This window comes from Symphalangus syndactylus, chromosome 6 (genome assembly GCF_028878055.3).
Source record: "Symphalangus syndactylus isolate Jambi chromosome 6, NHGRI_mSymSyn1-v2.1_pri, whole genome shotgun sequence".
Lineage (NCBI taxonomy): Eukaryota > Metazoa > Chordata > Mammalia > Primates > Hylobatidae > Symphalangus > Symphalangus syndactylus.
The window spans coordinates 56,409,797-56,429,620 of NC_072428.2; the positions used below are offsets into that span (position 1 = coordinate 56,409,797).

Here is a 19,824-nt window from a genome sequence, read left to right on the forward strand (position 1 = left end):
ATTTAGTATCACATAACCTTGTTTTCCATCTTATTTTAAGATGGAAACATGAATTTTGAATCATGGAATTTTACAGATGCAAAACCTGAAGCCCTCCGAGGTGAAACTATTTGCCTGGCCACAGACTTGTTCTAGCTGTTTATTCTTGCCCTGGAGTATTTAGTAAAGAGTATTAGTTTAACAGATCTGTGTTGTGTCTTGTTCCTGCTTGTGGCAGAGAAATAAACAGAACCTGGGTCTTGTGAACAGTTCCACTGTTCTTGGCTGGGTGTGTTGAGAAGTTGCTTCTTTTTTTTTTTTTTTTTTTTGAGATGAAGTTTTGCTCTTGTCACCCAGGCTGGAGTTCAGTGGTATGATCTCGGCTCACTGCAACCTCCACCTCCTGGGTTCAAGTGATTCTCCTGCCTCAACCTCCTTAGTAGTTGGGATTACAGGCGCCCGCCAGCATGCTCGGCTAATTTTTGTAATTTTAGTAGAGATGGGGTTTCATCATGTTGGCCAGGCTGGTCTCGAACTCCTGATCTTAGGTGATCCACCCACTTTGGCCTCCCAGAGTGCTGGGATTACAGGCGTGAGCCACTGTGCCTGGCCAAGAACTTGTTTCTTTTTCTTTCCTTTTCTTTTTTTTTCTTTTAAGATGGAGTCTTGCTCTTTCGCCAGGCTGGAGTGCAGTGGCACGATCTTGGCTCACTGCAACCTCTGTCTCCCGGGTTCAAGTGATTCTCCTGCCTTAGCCTCCAGAGTAGCTGATATTATAGGTGCCCACCACCACACCCACCTAATTTTTTGTATCTTTAGAGTCGGGGTTTTACCATGTTGGCCAGGCTGGTCTCAAACTCCTGACCTCGTGATCCACCCGCCTCTGCCTCCCAAAGTGCTGGGATTACAGGCGTGAGCCTGGCCAAGAACTTGTTTCTTAAACTTCACTTGATTCTTTGGCACATTAGCCTCACAGCTTTGGGGATTTTAGGCTAGAACTGAAATGGAGGAGAGGCTGTATTTTAACGTTCTCTCTAAGGGCAGAGCACTCAGAGTCCACCCTCCCACGTCCCTTTTATGGTGTGAATTAGAGTGAAACTTTGGAATGTCCCTCTGGAGCTTAAATGATCAGTCTTCCTGTTTTGTCCCTGGGTACTTACCATGCCTTTTTTTTTTTAAATATTCTACTTAAGAACTTCTGCTCTCTGCCTCTTTAAGTTTCTGAAAGAGTAACCATCTGGTGATTGTGGGTTTTTTGATGGTTTTATTTTGTGTAATATTTGGTGTTGATTGCTGTAGACCCTATGTGGTAGTAGTGTTATTAGGCATTTTACTTATCCATTCTTTGTGAAAACTCCAGTATAGTGTGCTTATTGATTAAGAGGCTGAGACTGATAATGCTGAAGTTGAGCATCAGAACTTAACACTTTGGAGTCTCACTTTGTTGGTCCATTGAAATAGCTGGCGTTTTTTCCTACTGTGGTTTTTATAATGTCCAAAAGATGCAGTCACACATTTTTGAAAATAATGAGGAACACTAGGAAGCTGAAACTAGCAGCAACCTTTGGCTTTTGTCAGTAGACTCCTGGGAAAGTAAAAAGGGAAGACATAAAAGTAAAAGTGAGAATCAGACTTAATAGATCATAAAAGTAAACATGAGAATCAGGCTTATGATCTGTTTTTTTTTTTCTCCAGGAAAAACTTTATACTCTAACAGGAGTGTGCCTTTTGTGATTAAGGGTTTAACAGTGAATACAAGTAATTCGTGTGTTCATATTAGCCTATGTTAAAACTAATTCTGGGCGGGGCGCAGTGGCTCATGCCTGTAATCCCAGCACTGGGAGGCTGAGGCAGGTGGATCACCTGAGGTTAGGAGTTCGAGACCAGCCTGCCCAACATGGCGAAACCCCATCTCTACTAAAAATACAAAAAATTAGGTGGGTGTGGTGGTGGGCACCTGTAATATCAGCTGCTTGGGAGGCTGAGGCAGGAGAATCACTTGAACCCGGGAGACAGAGGTTGCAGTGAGCCAAGATCATGCCACTGCACTCCAGCCTGGGCGACAAGAGCAAAACTCTTGTCTCAAAAACAAACAAACAAAAAACTAATTCTGAGTGCAGGATAGGAAAAACGAGAGATAGCCATTTATTCAATAGATACTTTTAAAGTGCCTTGTTTGAACAGTTAGGCACAGATTTGGAACTGTACGTCTTGTGTCTGCCAACCTACTTACGTCTTTCAGGGGATATGAACTATTTCCTTCCTCAATTCCAATCATTCTTTTGTATGAGAGCTAATCCAGAAAACTAAACTTTTAAACAATACAAAATAAAAATAATCTTGCTTAGAATTTTGAAAAACCTTTTTTTTTTTAACATTGTCTCGTTTTAATGAAAATAAGACTGTCCTCAAGAAAATCAGTATTGCTTTCATCCACTAAGATGTTAATATCTAATACATGAGAAGTAGCAATATGAAGAAAGCTTTCTGTTTTTTTTATTCTGAAAGTAGATTATGAAGCAAGGTTGGCAGGTAGGCTGTGGGGTGCTCATTACAGGTCTAGGATAATTTACAGGACTATACTTATTACAGGATAGAATTGGTACCATTATAGAATTATATATATATATATAGTAGATATTTCAGACTTGTTTTCATGAATTGACTTATTGGGGCTTATTGTACATGGAATGTGTTTAATATAAATATAAAAATAAAGAGTAGCTGCCCAGGTGCTCTGGAGTGATTGGTTGACTGGTGATAGTCATACACTTCTATCAAAAACATCAGTATAAATTGGGTGCCATGCTGTGCATCTGTAATCCTAGCCTACCTGTGAGGCTGAGGTGGGAGGATTGCTTGAGGCCAGGAGTTTGATTCCAGCCTAGGCAATATAGTGAGACCCCCATCGCTAAAAAAAAAAAAAGACACCAGTCTGATGATGATGATAATGATAAATTAATTTTCGGAGACGAGGATGCCCAGGCTGGAATGCAGTTGCGCAATCATGGTTCACCCGCAATCTTGACCTTCCTGGGCTTAGGTGATCCTCCCACCTTAGCCTCCTGAGTAGCCGAGACTACAGGCACGCACCACCATGCCTGGCTAATTTATATAAACATATATATGTTTATATATATGTTTATATATATGTTTATATATATGTCTATATATATGTTTTTTTTTGTAGAGACAGGGTTTTGCTGCTGGGACTACAGGTGCACATGGTGCGCGCCACCATGCCTGACTAATTTTTGTAGTTTTTTTGGTAGAGACAGGGTTTTGCCATGTTGCCCAGGCTGGTCTCAAACTCCTGAGCTCAAGCAATCCGCCCACCTTGGCCTCCCAAAGTGTTGGTGTTACAGGAGTGAGCCACTATGCCCAGCCAGTCTGGTTATTAGATGAGGACACTGTAGAGTTGCAGAATCTCTTTTTGGTTTCTTTTCTTGAGTCACTGGGTCTCATTATATTGCCCAAGGTCAGGCTGAAGTGTAGCGGCTATTCACAGGTAATGCACTACAACCTCGAACTCCTGGGTTCAAATGGATCCTTCTGCCTTAGCCTCTGGAGTACTGGGACTATAGATGTGTGCGACTGTACCCGGCTAAATTGCAGAATTTCTTAACGCAAATTAGTGCATTTTTTAATATTATACAACTACCCAAACACTACTAAAAAATTAGAAAGCTGCTTCTCATGTATACCCAGACATTAACATTTTAGCAAATGAAAGCAATACCACTTTTCTCAATGACATTCTTCTCTTCATTAAGGTATCCTGTAAAGATCAGTGTAACTGAAAGACTTTCTTAACTATGACCCATTTTGTTTGGCTTGTTAAAGTTCATTTGAGTAATTCCTCACTTATTTAATGTTGCACAAATGTGAATGCTTGTAAATGCCAGGGACTGTCTAGGTGCTGGAAGTAAAACAGCAAGCAAGACAGAGACCACTGCCTTCATGGACCTTACTTTCTAGTGCATGAGAGACAAGGTGGTTAGCAAGCTTTTCTGTGAAGGACCAGATAGTGAACATGTTTCTGTCTCAGCAGGCCTCCTAGGGTCTTAGTAGCAAGTACTCAACTGGTTGCCGTAGTACAGAAACAGCCCTATACTATATGTAAACAACTGAGTGTGGCTGTATTCCAGTAAAACTTTAAGGATACTGAAATTATTAATTTTCATGTGCCATGAAATATTTGTCTTCTTTTTATTTTTATTTTTTTGAGACAAAGTCTCACTCTGTTGCCCAGGTTGGAGTGCAGTGGCACAATCTCGGCTCATTGCAGCCTCCACCTCCTGGGTTTAAGCAATTCTTGTGCCTCGGCCTCCCATGTAGCTGGGACTACAGGTGCGTGCCACCACGCCTGGCTAAGTTTTGTATTTTTATTAGAGACGGGGTTTTGCCATGTTTGCCAGGTTGGTCTTCAGCTCCTAACCTCAAGTGATCCGCCTGCCTCATCCTCCCAAAGTGCTGGGATTACAGATGTTAGCCACTGTGCCTGGCGAATTAATTGGTATTAAATTGCTTCTGAGTATCAGATACTGCATTATACTCTAGTGTACTTCTTTCTCCAACTTCAGTTATTCTTGGAATACCAGAATATCTTTGAATATGGTTTTGAGGCTTCTTACAGCAAGTAAGTATTCTTTTTTTTTTTTTTTTTTGAGACAGTCTCGCTTTTGGCCAGGCTGGAGTGCAGTGGCGTGATTTCCGCTCACTGCAACCTCTGCCTCTCGGGTTCAAGCGATTCGCCTGCCTCAGCCTCCTGAGTAGCTGGGACTACAGGTGCATGCTGCCATGCCCGGCTAACTTTTTTTGTATTTTTAGTAGAGACTGGGTTTTACCATGTTAGCCAGGATGGTGTCGATCTCCTGACCTTGTGATCCACCCGCCTCAGCCTCCCAAAGTGTTGGGATTACAGGTGTGAGCCACTGCGCCCGGCCGTAAGTATTCTTTAATATGGTGTCATAGGAAGACTTGTTGTAAGGCTGGTTCTGGGTATAACTAAGGTAACTTTGGAAAAAGCGCTTTGTTCTAGTCCTCAGGTTCTTAAGCTTTACAGTGAGAAGACTAGGTTATCTGTAGCTCTGTGCACATTTTTAACCTCTGTGTGCCTCCATTTCCTCAACTGCCAGATGCTTTTGTCTCGAATACTTTCATTCTACAAATACTGTGTTCAACTCTGTTCTACAACATCATTAATTCAACAGTTAATTTTTGAGTTTCTACCATGTATCCCACAGTGGTTAAGAATATGGACACTAGAGCCTGACTGCTTGTGTTCAAATCCTGGTCCAGCTATTTCCTACGTGCCTAAAGTAAGTTAGGTAACCTGGAAGTTATTTAATCTCTGTGTGCCTCAGGGAGACTCAGGTAAAATGGGCATAATAATAGCCTACCTTGTAGGGTTGTTGAGAGGATTAAGTGCGTCATAAATTTCCCTAAAAAGGTGCTTGGTTTATAGTAAGTGTTCAAAAAATGTTAGTTGTTGCTACTGTCATTGCTATTCCCATTTGTCAGCCACTGAAGATACAGGATAAGCGTGTCCTTGCCCTGGAGGGACTCAATCTAGTGGGTGGCCAGGAGCGGTGGCTCACACCTGTAATCCCAGCACTTTGGGAGGCTGAGGCGGGCAGATCACGAGGTCAAGAGAGCGAGACCATCCTGGTCAACATGGTGAAACCCAGTCTCTACTAAAAATACAAAAAATTAGCTGAGTGTGGTGGCAGGCACCTGTAATCCCAGCTACTTGGGAGGCTGAGGCAGGAGAATCACTTGAACCCGGGAGGCGGAGATTACAGTTAGCCAAGATTGTACCATTGCACTACAGTCTGGGCAAAAAGAGTGAAACTCCTTCTCAAAAAAAAAAAAAAAAAAAAAATCTAGTGGGTAAGACAAATATGTCACTAGGCCATTTTAGTGTAATATAAGAGACGATTCAAAAAAAGTACTGAGATGGGAAAGATGGGAAATGCATGCTAATAGAGGGACCAGCTTGAGCAAAAAGGTAAGAAGGTGTAAAAAGGAATGGCAGATAATTGAGGCCAGAGTTTAAGGAGCTTAGAGGAGGGCAGTGGAGACAAGGAGCTGGAGAGTACAAATGCCTTTTGATTTACGATGGGGTTATGTCTTGATGAACCCACTGTAAATTGAAAATATCACTAAGTTGAAAGTGCATTTAGCTGGGCGCGGTGGCTCACGCCTGTAATCCCAGCACTTTGGGAGGCCGAGGCGGGTGGATCACGAGGTCAGGAGATCGAGACCACGGTGAAACCCCGTCTCTACTAAAAATACAAAAAATTAGCCGGGCGCTGTGGCGGGCGCCTGTAGTCCCAGCTACTCCGGAGGCTGAGGCAGGAGAATGGCGTGAACCCGGGAGGCGGAGCTTGCAGTGAGCCGAGATCGCACCACTGCACTCCAGCCTGGGCCACAGAGCGAGACTCTGTCTCAAAAAAAAAAAAAAAAAAAAAAAGAAAGTGCATTTGATACACCTAACCTCTCGAACACCGTAGCTTAGCCTAGCCTCTGTTCTCAGACACTTTCCATTAGCCTATAGTTGGGCAAAAATCATCTGACACAAAGCTGATTTTTAAAAACGTATTGAATATCTCATGTAATTTACTCATGTAATTTATTGAATGCTGACCTGAAGGTGAAAAACAGGATGGCTGTATGGGCACTCCATGTACGATTTCTACTGAATGCATGTTACTTTCACATCATCATAAAGTAAAAACATCATTAAGTCAAACTGTCCTAAGTCAGGGACTGTCTGTACCTAGGACAGTCTGTGCTGTTCCACTTACAACACTTCTGACAGCAAATATGTTGGGTTTTCCCCCCAACATCAACCAATTCTTTTACACCAGCTGGGTATCCTTGCATTCAGTTCAATTCTGATGCTATTTACCCGGAGTTATGACCTACAAGTTAAGGGCCCAGTCCCACAAGGCTGCTCCCACAGACATCAGTCACAAGTCCCAGTCGCAGGCCTCCTGTACTTCTCAGCTATCAGCTATAAACTGAAGGTTACCATGACCTTCTCCTTCTGTTCAGTAATTTGCTAGAATGGCTCACAGAACTCAAGAAAACATTTTATGTATTATTATAGGTTTATGATAAAGGATACAACCTGGGAACAGCCAATGGAAGAGATAGATAGGGCAAGGTACGGGGGAAGGGACGTGGAACTTCCATGCCGTCTCTGGGTGCACCAGCCTCCTAGCACTTCAATGTGTCCACCATTTCAGAAGCTCTCCAAGCTCTGTTTAGGGTTTCAGGGAGGTCCTATTAGGTATCCATGATTGATTATATCATTGGCTGTTGGTGATTAACACAATCTCTGGCCTGTCTCCCCTCCCTGGAGCTAAAAGTTCTAACCCTCTAATCATGCCTCAGTGTTTCTGCCCTGAAGCTCTCTGAGGGACTCCCAGCCACCAGTTATCTCATTAGCATGCAAAAGACACTTATCACTCCAGAGATTCCAAGGGTCTTAGAAGCTCTTGTGTCAGGAACTGGAAACTGCCAATTATTACATTGTAACAAAAGATGCTTCTGTCCCCCTATACCAAGGGTTTTAGGAGCTGTGTGCTAGAAACCAGGGCTGATGACATACGTTTCTTATCATACCAGTGTCACAGAGAAGTTGTACTAATAGTTTGGAGTTAGATTGTAAAGGGCCACGTATGCCATGATTTAGAATTTGGAATTTGGACATTATCCTGTAGGTAGAGGAGAACAGTCTTTATTTTATTTATTTTTATTTTTGTTTGGAAAGAATTTCAAGCTTATGGAAAAATGGCAAAACTAAAACATTTTATTTTATAAATTTCTGTTTTTCAGAACACCTGTATACCTGTTACTCAGATTGGTCTGTTAACATTTTGTGTTCAAATCCTGGTCCAGCCATTTCCTATGTGCCTAAACTAAGTTAGGCAATCTGGAAGTTATTTATCTCTGTATGTCTCAGGGAGACTCAGGTAAAATGGGCATAATAATAGCCCATTTTGCTTCATTTGCAAGCTTGCTCTCTTTCTCTCTTTCTGAATATGTATAGATAAAGATACATAATTTTATGTGAATCATTTAAAGTTGTTACATACATCATGACCCTTTACCCTTAAATACTTGAGTATGTATTTCCCAGAATAGGGATATTCTCTTTCATATCCACAGCGTAGTTATCTGCTGAGACCAGCTTGGTCAGGGAGACCCTAACCCAGCGGCGCTACAGGAATTAACGACACACACACAGAAATATAGAGGTGTGGAGTGGCAAATCAGGGGTCTCACAGCCTTCAGAGCTGAGAGCCTCGGAAGAGAGATTTATGCACGTATTTATTAACAGCAAGCCAATGATAAGCATTGTTTCTATAGATTATAGATTAACTATAAGTATTCCTTATGGGAAACAGAGATGGGCCAAAATAAAGGGATGGATTGGGCTAGTTATCTGCAGCAGGAGCATGCCCTTAAGGCACAGATCGCTCATGCTATTGTTTGTGGTTTAAGAACGCCTTTGAGTGGTTTTCTGCCCTGGGTGGGCCAGGTGTTCCTTGCCTTCATTCCAGTAAACCTACAATCTCCCAGTGTGGGCGTCATGGCCATCACGAACATGTCACAGTGCTGCAGAGATTTTGTTTATGGCCAGTTTTGGGGCCAGTTAATGGCCAGATTTTGGAGGGCCTGTTCCCAACAGTTATCAACATCAGTAAATTTAACATTGATACTTTAATCTAAGGTTCATCAGTTGATTCTATAATGTCCTTTATAGAAATTTTCCTCCTCCAGTTCAGGATATAGTCTAGGGTAGGTATTACATTTAGCCATTGTGTCTCTAATGTAGAACATTTCCATAGCTCTTCTTTGTCTTATTTTTAAATGTCACTAGCATAATACAGACCCTGCTCCCTTAAAAAAAAAAATAGGACATTCCTCATTTTCTGTTATCTGATGTTTCCTCATGATTAGATTCAGATTACACATTTTCAGTTGGAATATTGCATGGGTGGTAATGTGTCCTTCATAAGGTATCACTTCTGGATGTTCATTTGTCCCTCATTGGTAATGTTAATTTTGGTCACCCGGTCAAGGTATTATCTGATTTTTCAACTCTAATTCTTTGTGTGTGTGTACATGCATGCCCTTGCAACTAATAGTCTATAGGGAGACACTTTAAGACCATGCATGGGGCTGGGTGTGGTGGCTCACACCTGCAATCCCAGCACTTCGGGAGGCCGAGGCGGGTGGATCATGAGGTCAGAAGATTGAGACTGTCCTGGCTAATATGGTGAAACCCTGTCTCTACTAAAAATACAAAAAATTAGCCGGGTGTGGTGGCACGTGCCTGTAGTCCCAGTTACTCGAGAGGCTGAGGCAGGAGAACTGCTTGAACCTGGGAGGTGGAGGTTGCAATGAGCCAGGATCATGCCACTGCATTCCAGCCTGGGCAACAGAGTGAGACTCTGTCTCAAAAAAAAACAAAAAACAAACCAACAAAAAAACCAAAAATACTTTTTGTAGCAAAGGGTCTCACTGTGTTGCCCAGGCTGTTCTGGAACTCCTGGCCTCAAGATATCTTCCCTCCTCGGCCTCTCAAATTGCTGGGATTATGTGAGCCACCATGCCCGACTTCATTTGTGTTTAATAGGGAAAAAAAGAGTATGTAATTATTGGAGAGCCATAAACTATAACTGATAACACTGGTTGCCCCAGGGGAAAGGAAATGGGTATTTGGGGCACACAAGAGTACGGAGACTGTTCACTATATCCTCTTATATACTGTGCCTTTTGAATTGTGAATCATATGAATCCATTATCTACTGTATTTGTAAAAATAACATTAAGAATACTTTTTACTTCTTATTTTTTAAGACTAGTCAAGTGTAGTAATGAGAAGCGGGAAAGAGTAGAGCAAGTTTGATCTGTAACTGGCTGTGAACACTAAATTGAGAAAACTCATTATCTTTGGATCAGCTTAAGTTTATATTTCAAAAAAAACAGAGAGATGGCAACCAACCTTTAAACACAGGTATGCGGATGACAATTTCCAGAAGCAATGTGACACAGTGGGAAGAACTCAAGTTAGAGCTTCAGCTCAACTCTAGGTGGTTCTACCACTCATTAGTGAGCAAGCCACTTACTGTTTCTGAGCCTGTTTCCCCTTCCATAAAATGGAGATATTTCCACCTGCCTACTTCTGTGGGTTACCGCAATGATCAAATGAAATAATGGATATAGAAGCTCTCTAAAAAAGTGTAAAGTACTTTATAATATATATTTAAATATAAAGTATTACAAAGATAAGAGATGTCAAGAGAGGGATGTGGTTATCAGTGAAAGATGATGAATTTAAGCCATTCTTATTTGAAGTAAAGAGACACAGATTTAGAATTCATCTCTCTAAATAGAGATAATTATAAGTCATAAAAGTATAGCAGATCTCTGAAGGATAAACATTCAACAAATAGGCCGGGCATGGTGGCTCACGCCTGTAATCCCAGCACTTTGGGAGGCGGAGGTGGGCAGATCACAAAGTCAGAAGATCGAGACCGTCCTGGCCAACATGGTGAAACCCTGTCTCTACTTAAAAATATATACATACAAAAAATTAGCTGGGCGTGGTGGTGTGCGCCTGTAGTCCCAGCTACTTGGGAGGCTGAGGCAGGAGAATCCCTTGAACCCAGGAGGCGGAGGTTGCAGTGAGCCTAGATCGTGCCACTGTACTCCACCCTGGAGACAGTGAGACTCTGTCTCAAAAAAACAAAAACAAAAACAAAAAAACCCCACCTTCAACAAATAGAAGTATAATACTGCAGAACCAGAAAGGACCTTGAAGGTCATCTAAGCCTTTGCTACTCTGCATCACTTGTATTGAAAATGCTGAGAATCTCAGGTCCCACTATAGACCTAGTCAATCAGAATTGTACTTCAACAAGATTCCCTAGGTAATTCATAACGGACATTTTAAATTTAAGAAGCACTGATCTAGGCCATCTTCCTTATTTTTCAGATAATAAAACTGAGGCCCTAAGTAAAGGGATTTATCCATGTTCACATTGTTAATAAGTAGCAAAATCAAGATTTGGACACAGGCTTGATCTCCTGGGCTGGGTACACCATGTATTCCCTTCCCAGACACCGTGTTTCAAAACCTTTGAGACATCTTTGCCTTTCAAACTTCCCATGTTCCCACCCCCATTTCTAATTGCCCATCTAGATCCATCAATTCTTCACAATTTCTTTGGCATACACTGCTTCTTTTCCACCCACTTCATTCACTGCCCTAAAGCTACTGTTCATACCACGAAAAACCAGCTTCCCTCTCCTGTGCATGTATCAACTTCCTCTTCTGCAAACAAGAGTGCACTTTCAAATAGTAAGCTCTATATAACTCCTTAAGAAGGTGCAAGTCATTAAAAAGCATTAAACTTTAACATGCTAACTTCAGGCAGACTTTGTGTTTGAAACCCACCAAGATTAGCAGCTATAACTGTAATTCTAACTCAAAATCTCCATGTCTTCACTTCCATTATTTCTTTCCTATTACCTCCTTTTCTTTGCCCTAGAACTAACTTTTATGTAGCAAGGTCCTCCCATTCTAATCAAGCTTTACTAAAATATAGTTCATCATCCTTCAGTATCCTCAGGGGATTCACTCCAGGAACAGCTACCACCCTAATCCCCCACCACCACAGATAAAAAAATCTGCTAGCCGGGCGTGGTGGCTCACGCCCCTAATCCCAGCACTTTGGGAGGCTAAGGCGGGTGGATCCCGAGGTCAGGAGATCCGAGACCATCCTGGCTAACAGGGTGGAACCCCGCCCACTAAAAATACAAAAAATTAGCTGGGCGTGGTGGCGGGCGCCTATAGTCCCAGCTACTCAGGAGGCTGAGGCAGGAGAATGGTGTAAACCCAGGAGGCAGAGCTTGCAGTGAGCCGAGATCGTGCTACTGCACTCCAGCCTGGGCGACAGAGTGAGACTCTGTCTCAAAAAAAAAAAAAAAAAAAAAAAATCTGCAGATGCTCAAGTCCCTGATATAAAATGGCATAGTATGCATATAACCCATGCAACATCTTCCTGTAGACTTTAAATCATCTCTAGATTACTTATAATATCGAATGCAAGGTAAATGCTAGTAATAGTTGTTATGCTGTATTGAGTTTTTTTGTACTTTTTAAAAATTGTTTTGTTTTGGTTTGTTTTTTTTTCAGACTAGTCAAGTGAGGAACTGGGAGTGGAGAAGGAACAAAGAAATCTCTAACTGGTTCTGATCAACTAGTTGTGAACACAACTGCATTTGGACTAGCCTATTGAGATTTTTTTTTTTTTCTGAATATTTTCTATCTGTAATTGGTTGTATCCAGAATCCACAGATGCAGAGGGCCCGCTGTAAATTCAAAGTATCATCTTCTGAATTTATAGCTCTTACCATCTACATTCTCATGCCTTTATAATTCTCTTCTATATATTCCATCCTAAGAAACCAAATTATTTCAACATTTCTTGAGTACCTATTAAAAAGTTTTAAAAAATTAGGCAGTCATGGTAGCATTGGCCTATAGTCCTAGCTACTTTGGAGGCTGAAGTAGGAGGGTTGCTTGAGCCTGAGAATTTGAGGCTGCAGTGGGCTGTGATTGTGCCACCACTCTCCAGCCTGGGTGATAGAGTGAGACCTTGTCTCTATATACCACCACCACCCCAATCCAAGAAAAGCCACAAATGCTAAACACACTGACTGTATCAACTGTACTTAAAAAAAAACCCCACAAACTAATAGTAGATCTTGGAAATTATTCCATATCAGTGATCAAAGAGCTGCCATGTTATCTCTTCTGTATGGTCACATAGCATTTCACTATAGGATATATCATAATTTAGTCCCCTATTGATGTACATTTCAGTTATTTCTAGTTTTTTTTTGCTAATAAGCAATACTATTACATACATCATATTGCTGAATCAAAGAATATATGCATTTGTAATTTTTTTAAATTTTAGGGGTTTTTTTGTTTTTGTTTTTGAGACAGTCTCACCCTGCTGCCCAGGCTGGAGTGCAGTGGCTTGATCATGGCTCACTGAAGCCTCAACCTCCTGGGCTCAATCGATCCTCCCACCTCAGCCTCCCAAGTAGCTGGGTCTACAGGCATGCACCACCACACCCAGCTAATTTCTAAGTTTTTCATAGAGACTCTCTATATATAGAGTCTCCCTGTGTTGCCCAGGCTGGTCTTGAACTCCTGGGCTCAAGTGATCCTCCCACATTGGCCTCCCAAAGTGCTGGGATTACAGGTATGAGCCACCGTACCCAGCCTGCCTTTGTAATTTTGATAGCTGTTGTCAGATTGCCATCTGTTATGGATGTCTGTTTGAATATCTGTTTGAATATTTGTCCTCTCCAAAACTCATGTTGAAATTTAGTCCCCAGTATGGCAGTATTGAGAGGTAGGGCCTTTAAGAGGTGATACCATGATACCATACCTCTGCCCTGATGAGTGGATTAATCCATTTATGTATTAACGGGTTAATGGGTTAGTGGGTTAATGGGTTATCATGGGAGAAGAACTGGTGACTTTATAAGAACAGAGGCCTGAGCTAGCACGTTAGTGTTCAGCTCCTTTGCCATGTGATACCCTGCAAGTCCTCACCAGCAAAAAGGCTCTCACCAGAGGCTGCCCCTCAACCTATGTTATCAGATTTTTTGGTCTGTGCCAATTTTAGTGTAGTTTTAACTTGCATTTCTCTTATGAGTGAGATTGATAATCTTTTCATGTTTAAGAGCTATTTGTGTTTATTTTTCTGTGAATTATCTGTTAATGTTCTTTGCCATTTTTTTCTGTTGGGTTGTTGGACTTTTGATTTCTAGGAATTCTTTATGTTTTAGTGAAATTGTCTTTTTTATATTAATTAAAATTTTTTCTTAGGTTTTTTCCGTTGACTTTGCATAAGGTAGTTTTTGCCATGCCTAATTTTAAAGTGTTTTATGTAGTGATTTTTTTCTTTTATAGCTTCTGAATATCATTTTTAGACCTTTGTGTTTACAAAATAATTGTTCATGGTTTCTTTGGGTACTTTTTGCTTTATGTACATTAAATATTTTTAAGCCTTCTGGAATTTAATGTAAGGCATAGGATGTGTGTGTGTGTGTGTGTGTGTGTGTGTGTGTATTTTTGATGGCTACTCTATTGCCCTGACACCTTTATTGATTAGTTCTCTTTTCCCTAGAGGTTATCTTTGACTTCTTTGTCTCTTTTGTCAATTTTCTCTTCATCCCTAACCACGTCCATTATCTAATTAGTTATCCCGTAAGCTCGGTTTTTCTTTAGGCTCCTATATGTTCTTATATTTTCTTTCTGTTCCTATTGATAATACTTTAAACCATTTTTATTGCGGAAATTTCAATGTCTATTGAAATGTATATTTTATATATCAATATATTCATCAATATATCAGTGTATATTTAAACGCAAGTAGTGTATGTGTGTTTTTGTGTGTGTGTATATATATACACACACCCACACACACACACACACATATATATATATATATATATATAGAGAGAGAGAGAGAGAGAAAGAGATTGAGAGAGGAATATAATGATGAACTCCCAGGTACCTATTACCCCACTTCAAAAACTATTAACTCATGGTGTATCTTGTTTAATCTATATGCCTACCTCCTTGTCCTCCTTTCCTCCCTCCAATTATTTTGAAGCAAATTACAGGCATGCTATTACTCAACATCTAGACCTCTGACAGCTATTATCTGTCTTCAATTTTTATCTTCTCTAGATCATCCTGTGTAACTCTGTGTGTTTCTTCATTGGTCTTATATTTCTTTTTTTTTTTTAATTTTGGTTTTATGTTTCTAAATGCTGAAATTTACCTGAAAATTTACCAGAAATTTGCCCTTTTCATGTGTACAAACTCTAGTCCTTTAGTAAGATCATACACTCTGAAATTAGGTAGTAATTCCTAATAATAGTCTGTAAAGGCAATACTAAGATAGAATAGAAGAAAGAGGGAAACAAGGGGTGGGGGAGAGAGACACTTGCAAAGGGTGGTAGTGGATCTACCTGTTTCTTAGAGTAACACTACCTGGCAGAAAAATGGGGGGGGGAGGCAAGTTTTGGGGCCTTTCACTAAGTTTGGGGGTAAATAGGGTAGAAATAAGAAACCAGAGCCAAAATGTATAAGAAATGTAGAAAGTTCAGAGTTGTAGTTTGTTTTTTTCCTGTTGAGAAGCCTGTTTTATAATTTAGTGCTTAGTAAATGACTGCATTAAATTCAGACTGATTTGAACTTGGTGGGAGAGCAGAGTTAATTTCAGAATAAAGGCTTTAGTTCCAAGCTTGTGTAATTTGTGCCAGAGAAAGCTCTCAATTAGCGACCAGAACTATGAAGTGTTTCATGAGAGATTAGGGTTGTTGGGTTGTTTCTTTAAATCTGTAACTTGGTCGGCACCATTTGCTTATAGCCAGTAGCCCCAGGCACCAATTTTAAAGCATTCTTGTGTTCTTTCAAAATTTTCACAGTGAGGCTTTCAGGTTGGATCAAAGGATTAGGAAAATATAGGTGATTGAGAGTGCTGTAATATAGAGAGCTCCTTTCTGTTTGTTTTTTTTTTTTAAACTGACTTGAATTTATCAAGCTTAAATTCTTAGTTCAGTAGCTGAGTATCTTTACCTTCTGTGGAAATGTGGAAAACCAGTTTCCCCCCAGGTTTAAGTTTGTTACCTCTCAAAAAGTTAAAGTAACAGTAATATAAATTTGCCCGAAATAATCTGGGCCTTAATTCTTGCCTGCCATTGAGCCTGGTCTCAGGCTGAGAGGAAATGTCCGACCTGAGAAAGAAATGGAACCAGGAGTTGAGAGTGGGAATGAAAGAAGGTGTACAGAACAAGTTCGACTACATTTCCAAAGGCAAATACTATTTTAAGAAATTATCTCATAATATCTGTGTTTATCTAAATCAGGGGTCAGCAAACTGTGACTAACAATGGCTGGTTTCTGTAACAACCAATAAGCTAAGAATGATTATTATATTGTTAAAAGATTGTTAACTAAAAAAGAAGAGTATGTAGACAGACAGGGTGTGCACTGAAAAGCGTAAAAGATTTACTCCCTGATGTACATTATTCAAGGTATGTAGTAATATTTCTTTATGTAAACATTAAACATTTCTTGCTCTTTTGTTTGTTTTATATCATCATTTTCAATGACCTTTAAAAAAACTGGTAATATGGTTTTCCATTGCATTTTTACATTGTACCACAATGTAAGAGTGTTACTCAGTTTTTGCTTTTATAGCAATACTGGAATAAACGTATTTGCACACAATTTTATGACTTGTGAAATGCTTGGTAAAATTTTATATGCACTTTAAAATTTGATAATTTTTTGCTAAATTGCCCTTGCTCCAAAGCAGACCAGTTTTATGTTTTCCCCGCTTTGTTGTCCTTACCCGTGTCAACCCCAGTAGAGACTAAAATTGTTTGACTCTTTAATCAGATAGGTCCCTTTAATTATCTGTTACTCCCTAACAAACAAAACCTGAGTGGCTTAAAATAACATCATCATCATTAATTTTGCTCAGAAATCTGCAGTTTGGTCTGAGCTTGGTAGGAACAACTTGTCTCTGCTTATTATCTTGATGTCATTTCTGGAGGCTCAGAGCCTCAGGACATGGTCACTTACATGTCTGGCTGCCTGCTGGAATCTCAGCTGGGGCTGTGGAGAGCACCTATGAAGTCCATGTGACTGGTTGGCTTCCTCACGGTATAGTCACTGGGTTCCAAGGAAGATATCCCAAAAGGACCAGGTGGAAGCCATGTCACCTTTCATGGTTTAGCCTCAGAAGTCACATAGCTTCATTTCTGCCCACATTTAAGGGGGAGGAAACATAGACCTCACTTCTTAGTAGATGACAGGGGTGGCAGCATTACATTGTAAGAGAGCATGTCAGATGGGATGTATTGGGGCAACCAAGTTTGGAAACTGCGGTCAGTCACAAGGTGGAATATTTATTTTGATGTGCGTATTTTAAAATTATGGGTGTGATTATACATCTTTTCACATGTTCATTGACTAGTTCCATTACTTTTCCTTTTACTGTGACCTGCCTTTTCTTTTTTCTTTTCTTTTTTTTTTTTTGAGACGGAGTCTTACCCTGTCACCCAGGCTGGAGTGCAATGGCGCGATCTCGGCTCACTGCAACCTCCCCCTCCTGGGTTCAAACAATTCTCCTGCCTCAGCCTCCCGAGTACTTGGGATTACAGGTACCCGCCACCATTCCCAGCTAATTTTTGTGTTTTTAGTAGAGACGGGGTTTCACCATGTTGCCCAGGCTCGTGTTGAACTCCTGACCTTGTGATCTGCTCGCCTCAGCCTCCCAAAGTGCTGGGATTACAGGCATGAGCCACCGTACCAGAACTGACCTGCCTTTTCATATCCTTTGCCCCTTTTTCATTGGTCTCTAGGTTATTGATTATTGGTTACATTATTGATGTGTAATAACTTTTATAGATTAAGCAAATCAGACTCAAACTCCATTTAGAAGTTACTTCCTTGTGGCCCTGGGAGTTGTGAAAGTTGTGTGTGGGATGGTTTAGTTTGGTGATGGTGGGGATTTATGGAGTAATTATTTTAAGAACCATACTACTTTTGTTTTTTAAGCAAGTGATCCAGCAAGGGAGGGTGAATGGGAGCCATTTCCTTGTCTTTTGGTTATCAGCCTCTCTGAATCACTCTCCAATGCTTGATGCAGAACAAGATTAAGGGCACATCATTTCTTTTTGGTCATTAATATACCTCAGAAGCCAGAGAATTTTAGATGCATGCAAGGGAAAGGTAAAATATTTCACTACTGAAAATGGCTTTGAGTTCTGTCAGTTCTGGTGTGTGATCTGACCGGTTTTTTTAAGCCTTGCTTTCCCCTGTATTAAGGTTCAAAACTGTATCAACAAATATAGATTGACCCTACAGAAATGATCATTTTCTAAAATATGGGTATGTTTAACAAAGTGAAACATTTCTTTTATCTTGCCACTAAGTTAGAATGTTACTCTTCATCTACTAACCTGCCATGGGATAAATCCTTAATAAACATTACAGTATAAGTTCTTTCCCTAGTTGTAATCTTTGACAGTTTTAAAGGGATGGGCTGATGTTTGCCATCATAGTACTCATTTTAAGTGTAGTTTGATCCAGGCTTAGATTGTGTCAGCAGGATCTGAATCCCACATCTGTTGACTTCTGCTGTCTTCCTTGTTGGTTTCATTCCCTGGTTTCACTGTGATAGAAAGATGGCTGACAGGATCTCTAGCCCTATGTCCTTCTAGGTTCAGGGCCAGTAGGGGCAAAAAAGAACTCATGGCCAGCTCAGTGGCTCATGCCTGTAATCCCAGCACTTTGGGAGGCCGAGGCGGGTGGATCATTTGAGGTCAGGAGTACAAGACCAGCCTGGCCAAAATGGCAAAACCCCATCTATACAAAAGATACAAAAATTACCTGGGTGTGGTGGCGGGCGCCTGTAATCCCAGCAACTCAGGAGGCTGAGGCAGGAGAATCGCTTGAGCCCAGGAGGCAGAGGTTGCAGTGAGCTGAGATTGCACCACTGCACTCCAGCCTGGGTGACAGAGCAAGACTCCATCTAAAAAAAAAAAAAAAGAACTCTCAACAGTTTAATTTCTGGGTCTTTCGTTAGCCTTAATTGGATCATATGTTATGATCAGGGGAATATAATGTGCTGATTGATTGGCCTGAGCTGAATTATATGAACATCCCTGATGCTGCAGGTAGCGTTAACTCTACTGGACTGTGGATCTAGAAGGCCATAAACAAAACAAACAAAAATATAAAAACAAAACAAAAATGTTGTTTGTATTCTACCATTAAGTTTTAAAGCAGATTTCTTTTTCTTTTCTTTTTTTTTTTTGAGGCAGAGTCTCACTCTGTTGCCCAGGCTGGAGTGCAGTGGCACTATCGCGGCTCACTGCAAGCTCCGCCTCCAGGGTTCACACCATTCTCCTGCCTCAGCCTCCCAGTAGCTGGGACTACAGGCGCCCGCCACCATGCCTGGCTAATTTTTTGTATTTTTAGTAGAGACGGGGTTTCACTGTGTTAGCCAGGATTATCTCGATCTCCTGACCTTGTGATCCGCCTGCCTCGGCTTCCCAAAGTGCTGGGATTACAGGCGTGAGCCACTGTGCCCGGCCTAAAGCAGCTTTCTAAGAAAATTACTGGTATTAAGAAGAAAAACAGCTATTCTAGGTTTTTTGGAAGCACTGGTTTACAGTCATACTAATGAGTATGATTGTAATACTAATATTTTTATTTTTTTACTAAAGCAGTTGTTTCTCTTTTCTTTTTTTTTTTTTTTTTTTGAGACAAGGCCTCACTGTGTTGCCCAGTCTGGAGTACAGTAGTGCCATCATGGCTCACTGCAGCCTTGGCCTCCTGGGCTCGGGTGATTCTTGCACCTCAGCCTCCTGGGTAGCTGGAACTACATTCATGCGCCACCATGCCCAACTAATTTTTGTGGAGATGGAGTTTTGCCATGTTGCCCAGGCTGGTCTTAAACTCCTGGGCTCAAGCGATGTGCCCTCCTTGGCCTCCCAAAGTGCTGGGATTACAGGTGGAAACCACCATGACCAGCCAGATGTTTCAAATTTACTATGCATACCACTTAAGTCTTGCGTTAGAATTTGTATTTGAAAGATTTATAAAAAGTTAAGGAATTTAGGGTCATATTGCTCTTTTGCCCACTGCCAACATTTCAGGTAGTTGAATTGTGCCCTATAATCTGTCTGTCTCCCAAATGAAAGCTGAATAGGTTTTGCTTT

General features: G+C 40.9%; 1 protein-coding gene across 6 annotated transcripts in view; it reads left to right on the forward strand.

Moving 5' to 3' along the window:
• Nucleotides 1-19,824, forward strand: part of UVRAG (UV radiation resistance associated) — a 334,573-nt gene that overhangs the window by 10,902 nt on the left and 303,847 nt on the right. The window contains exon 1 of one of the 6 annotated variants that reach the window (XM_063641346.1): nt 15,914-17,259. The exons of the other annotated variants lie outside the window; for them this stretch is intronic. Coding sequence (XP_063497416.1) covers nt 17,173-17,259 — 87 coding nt within the window. The 5' untranslated portion in view covers nt 15,914-17,172. Of the gene's footprint in view, nt 1-15,913; nt 17,260-19,824 lie in introns of those variants that run through there. 6 annotated transcript variants of the gene reach the window in all.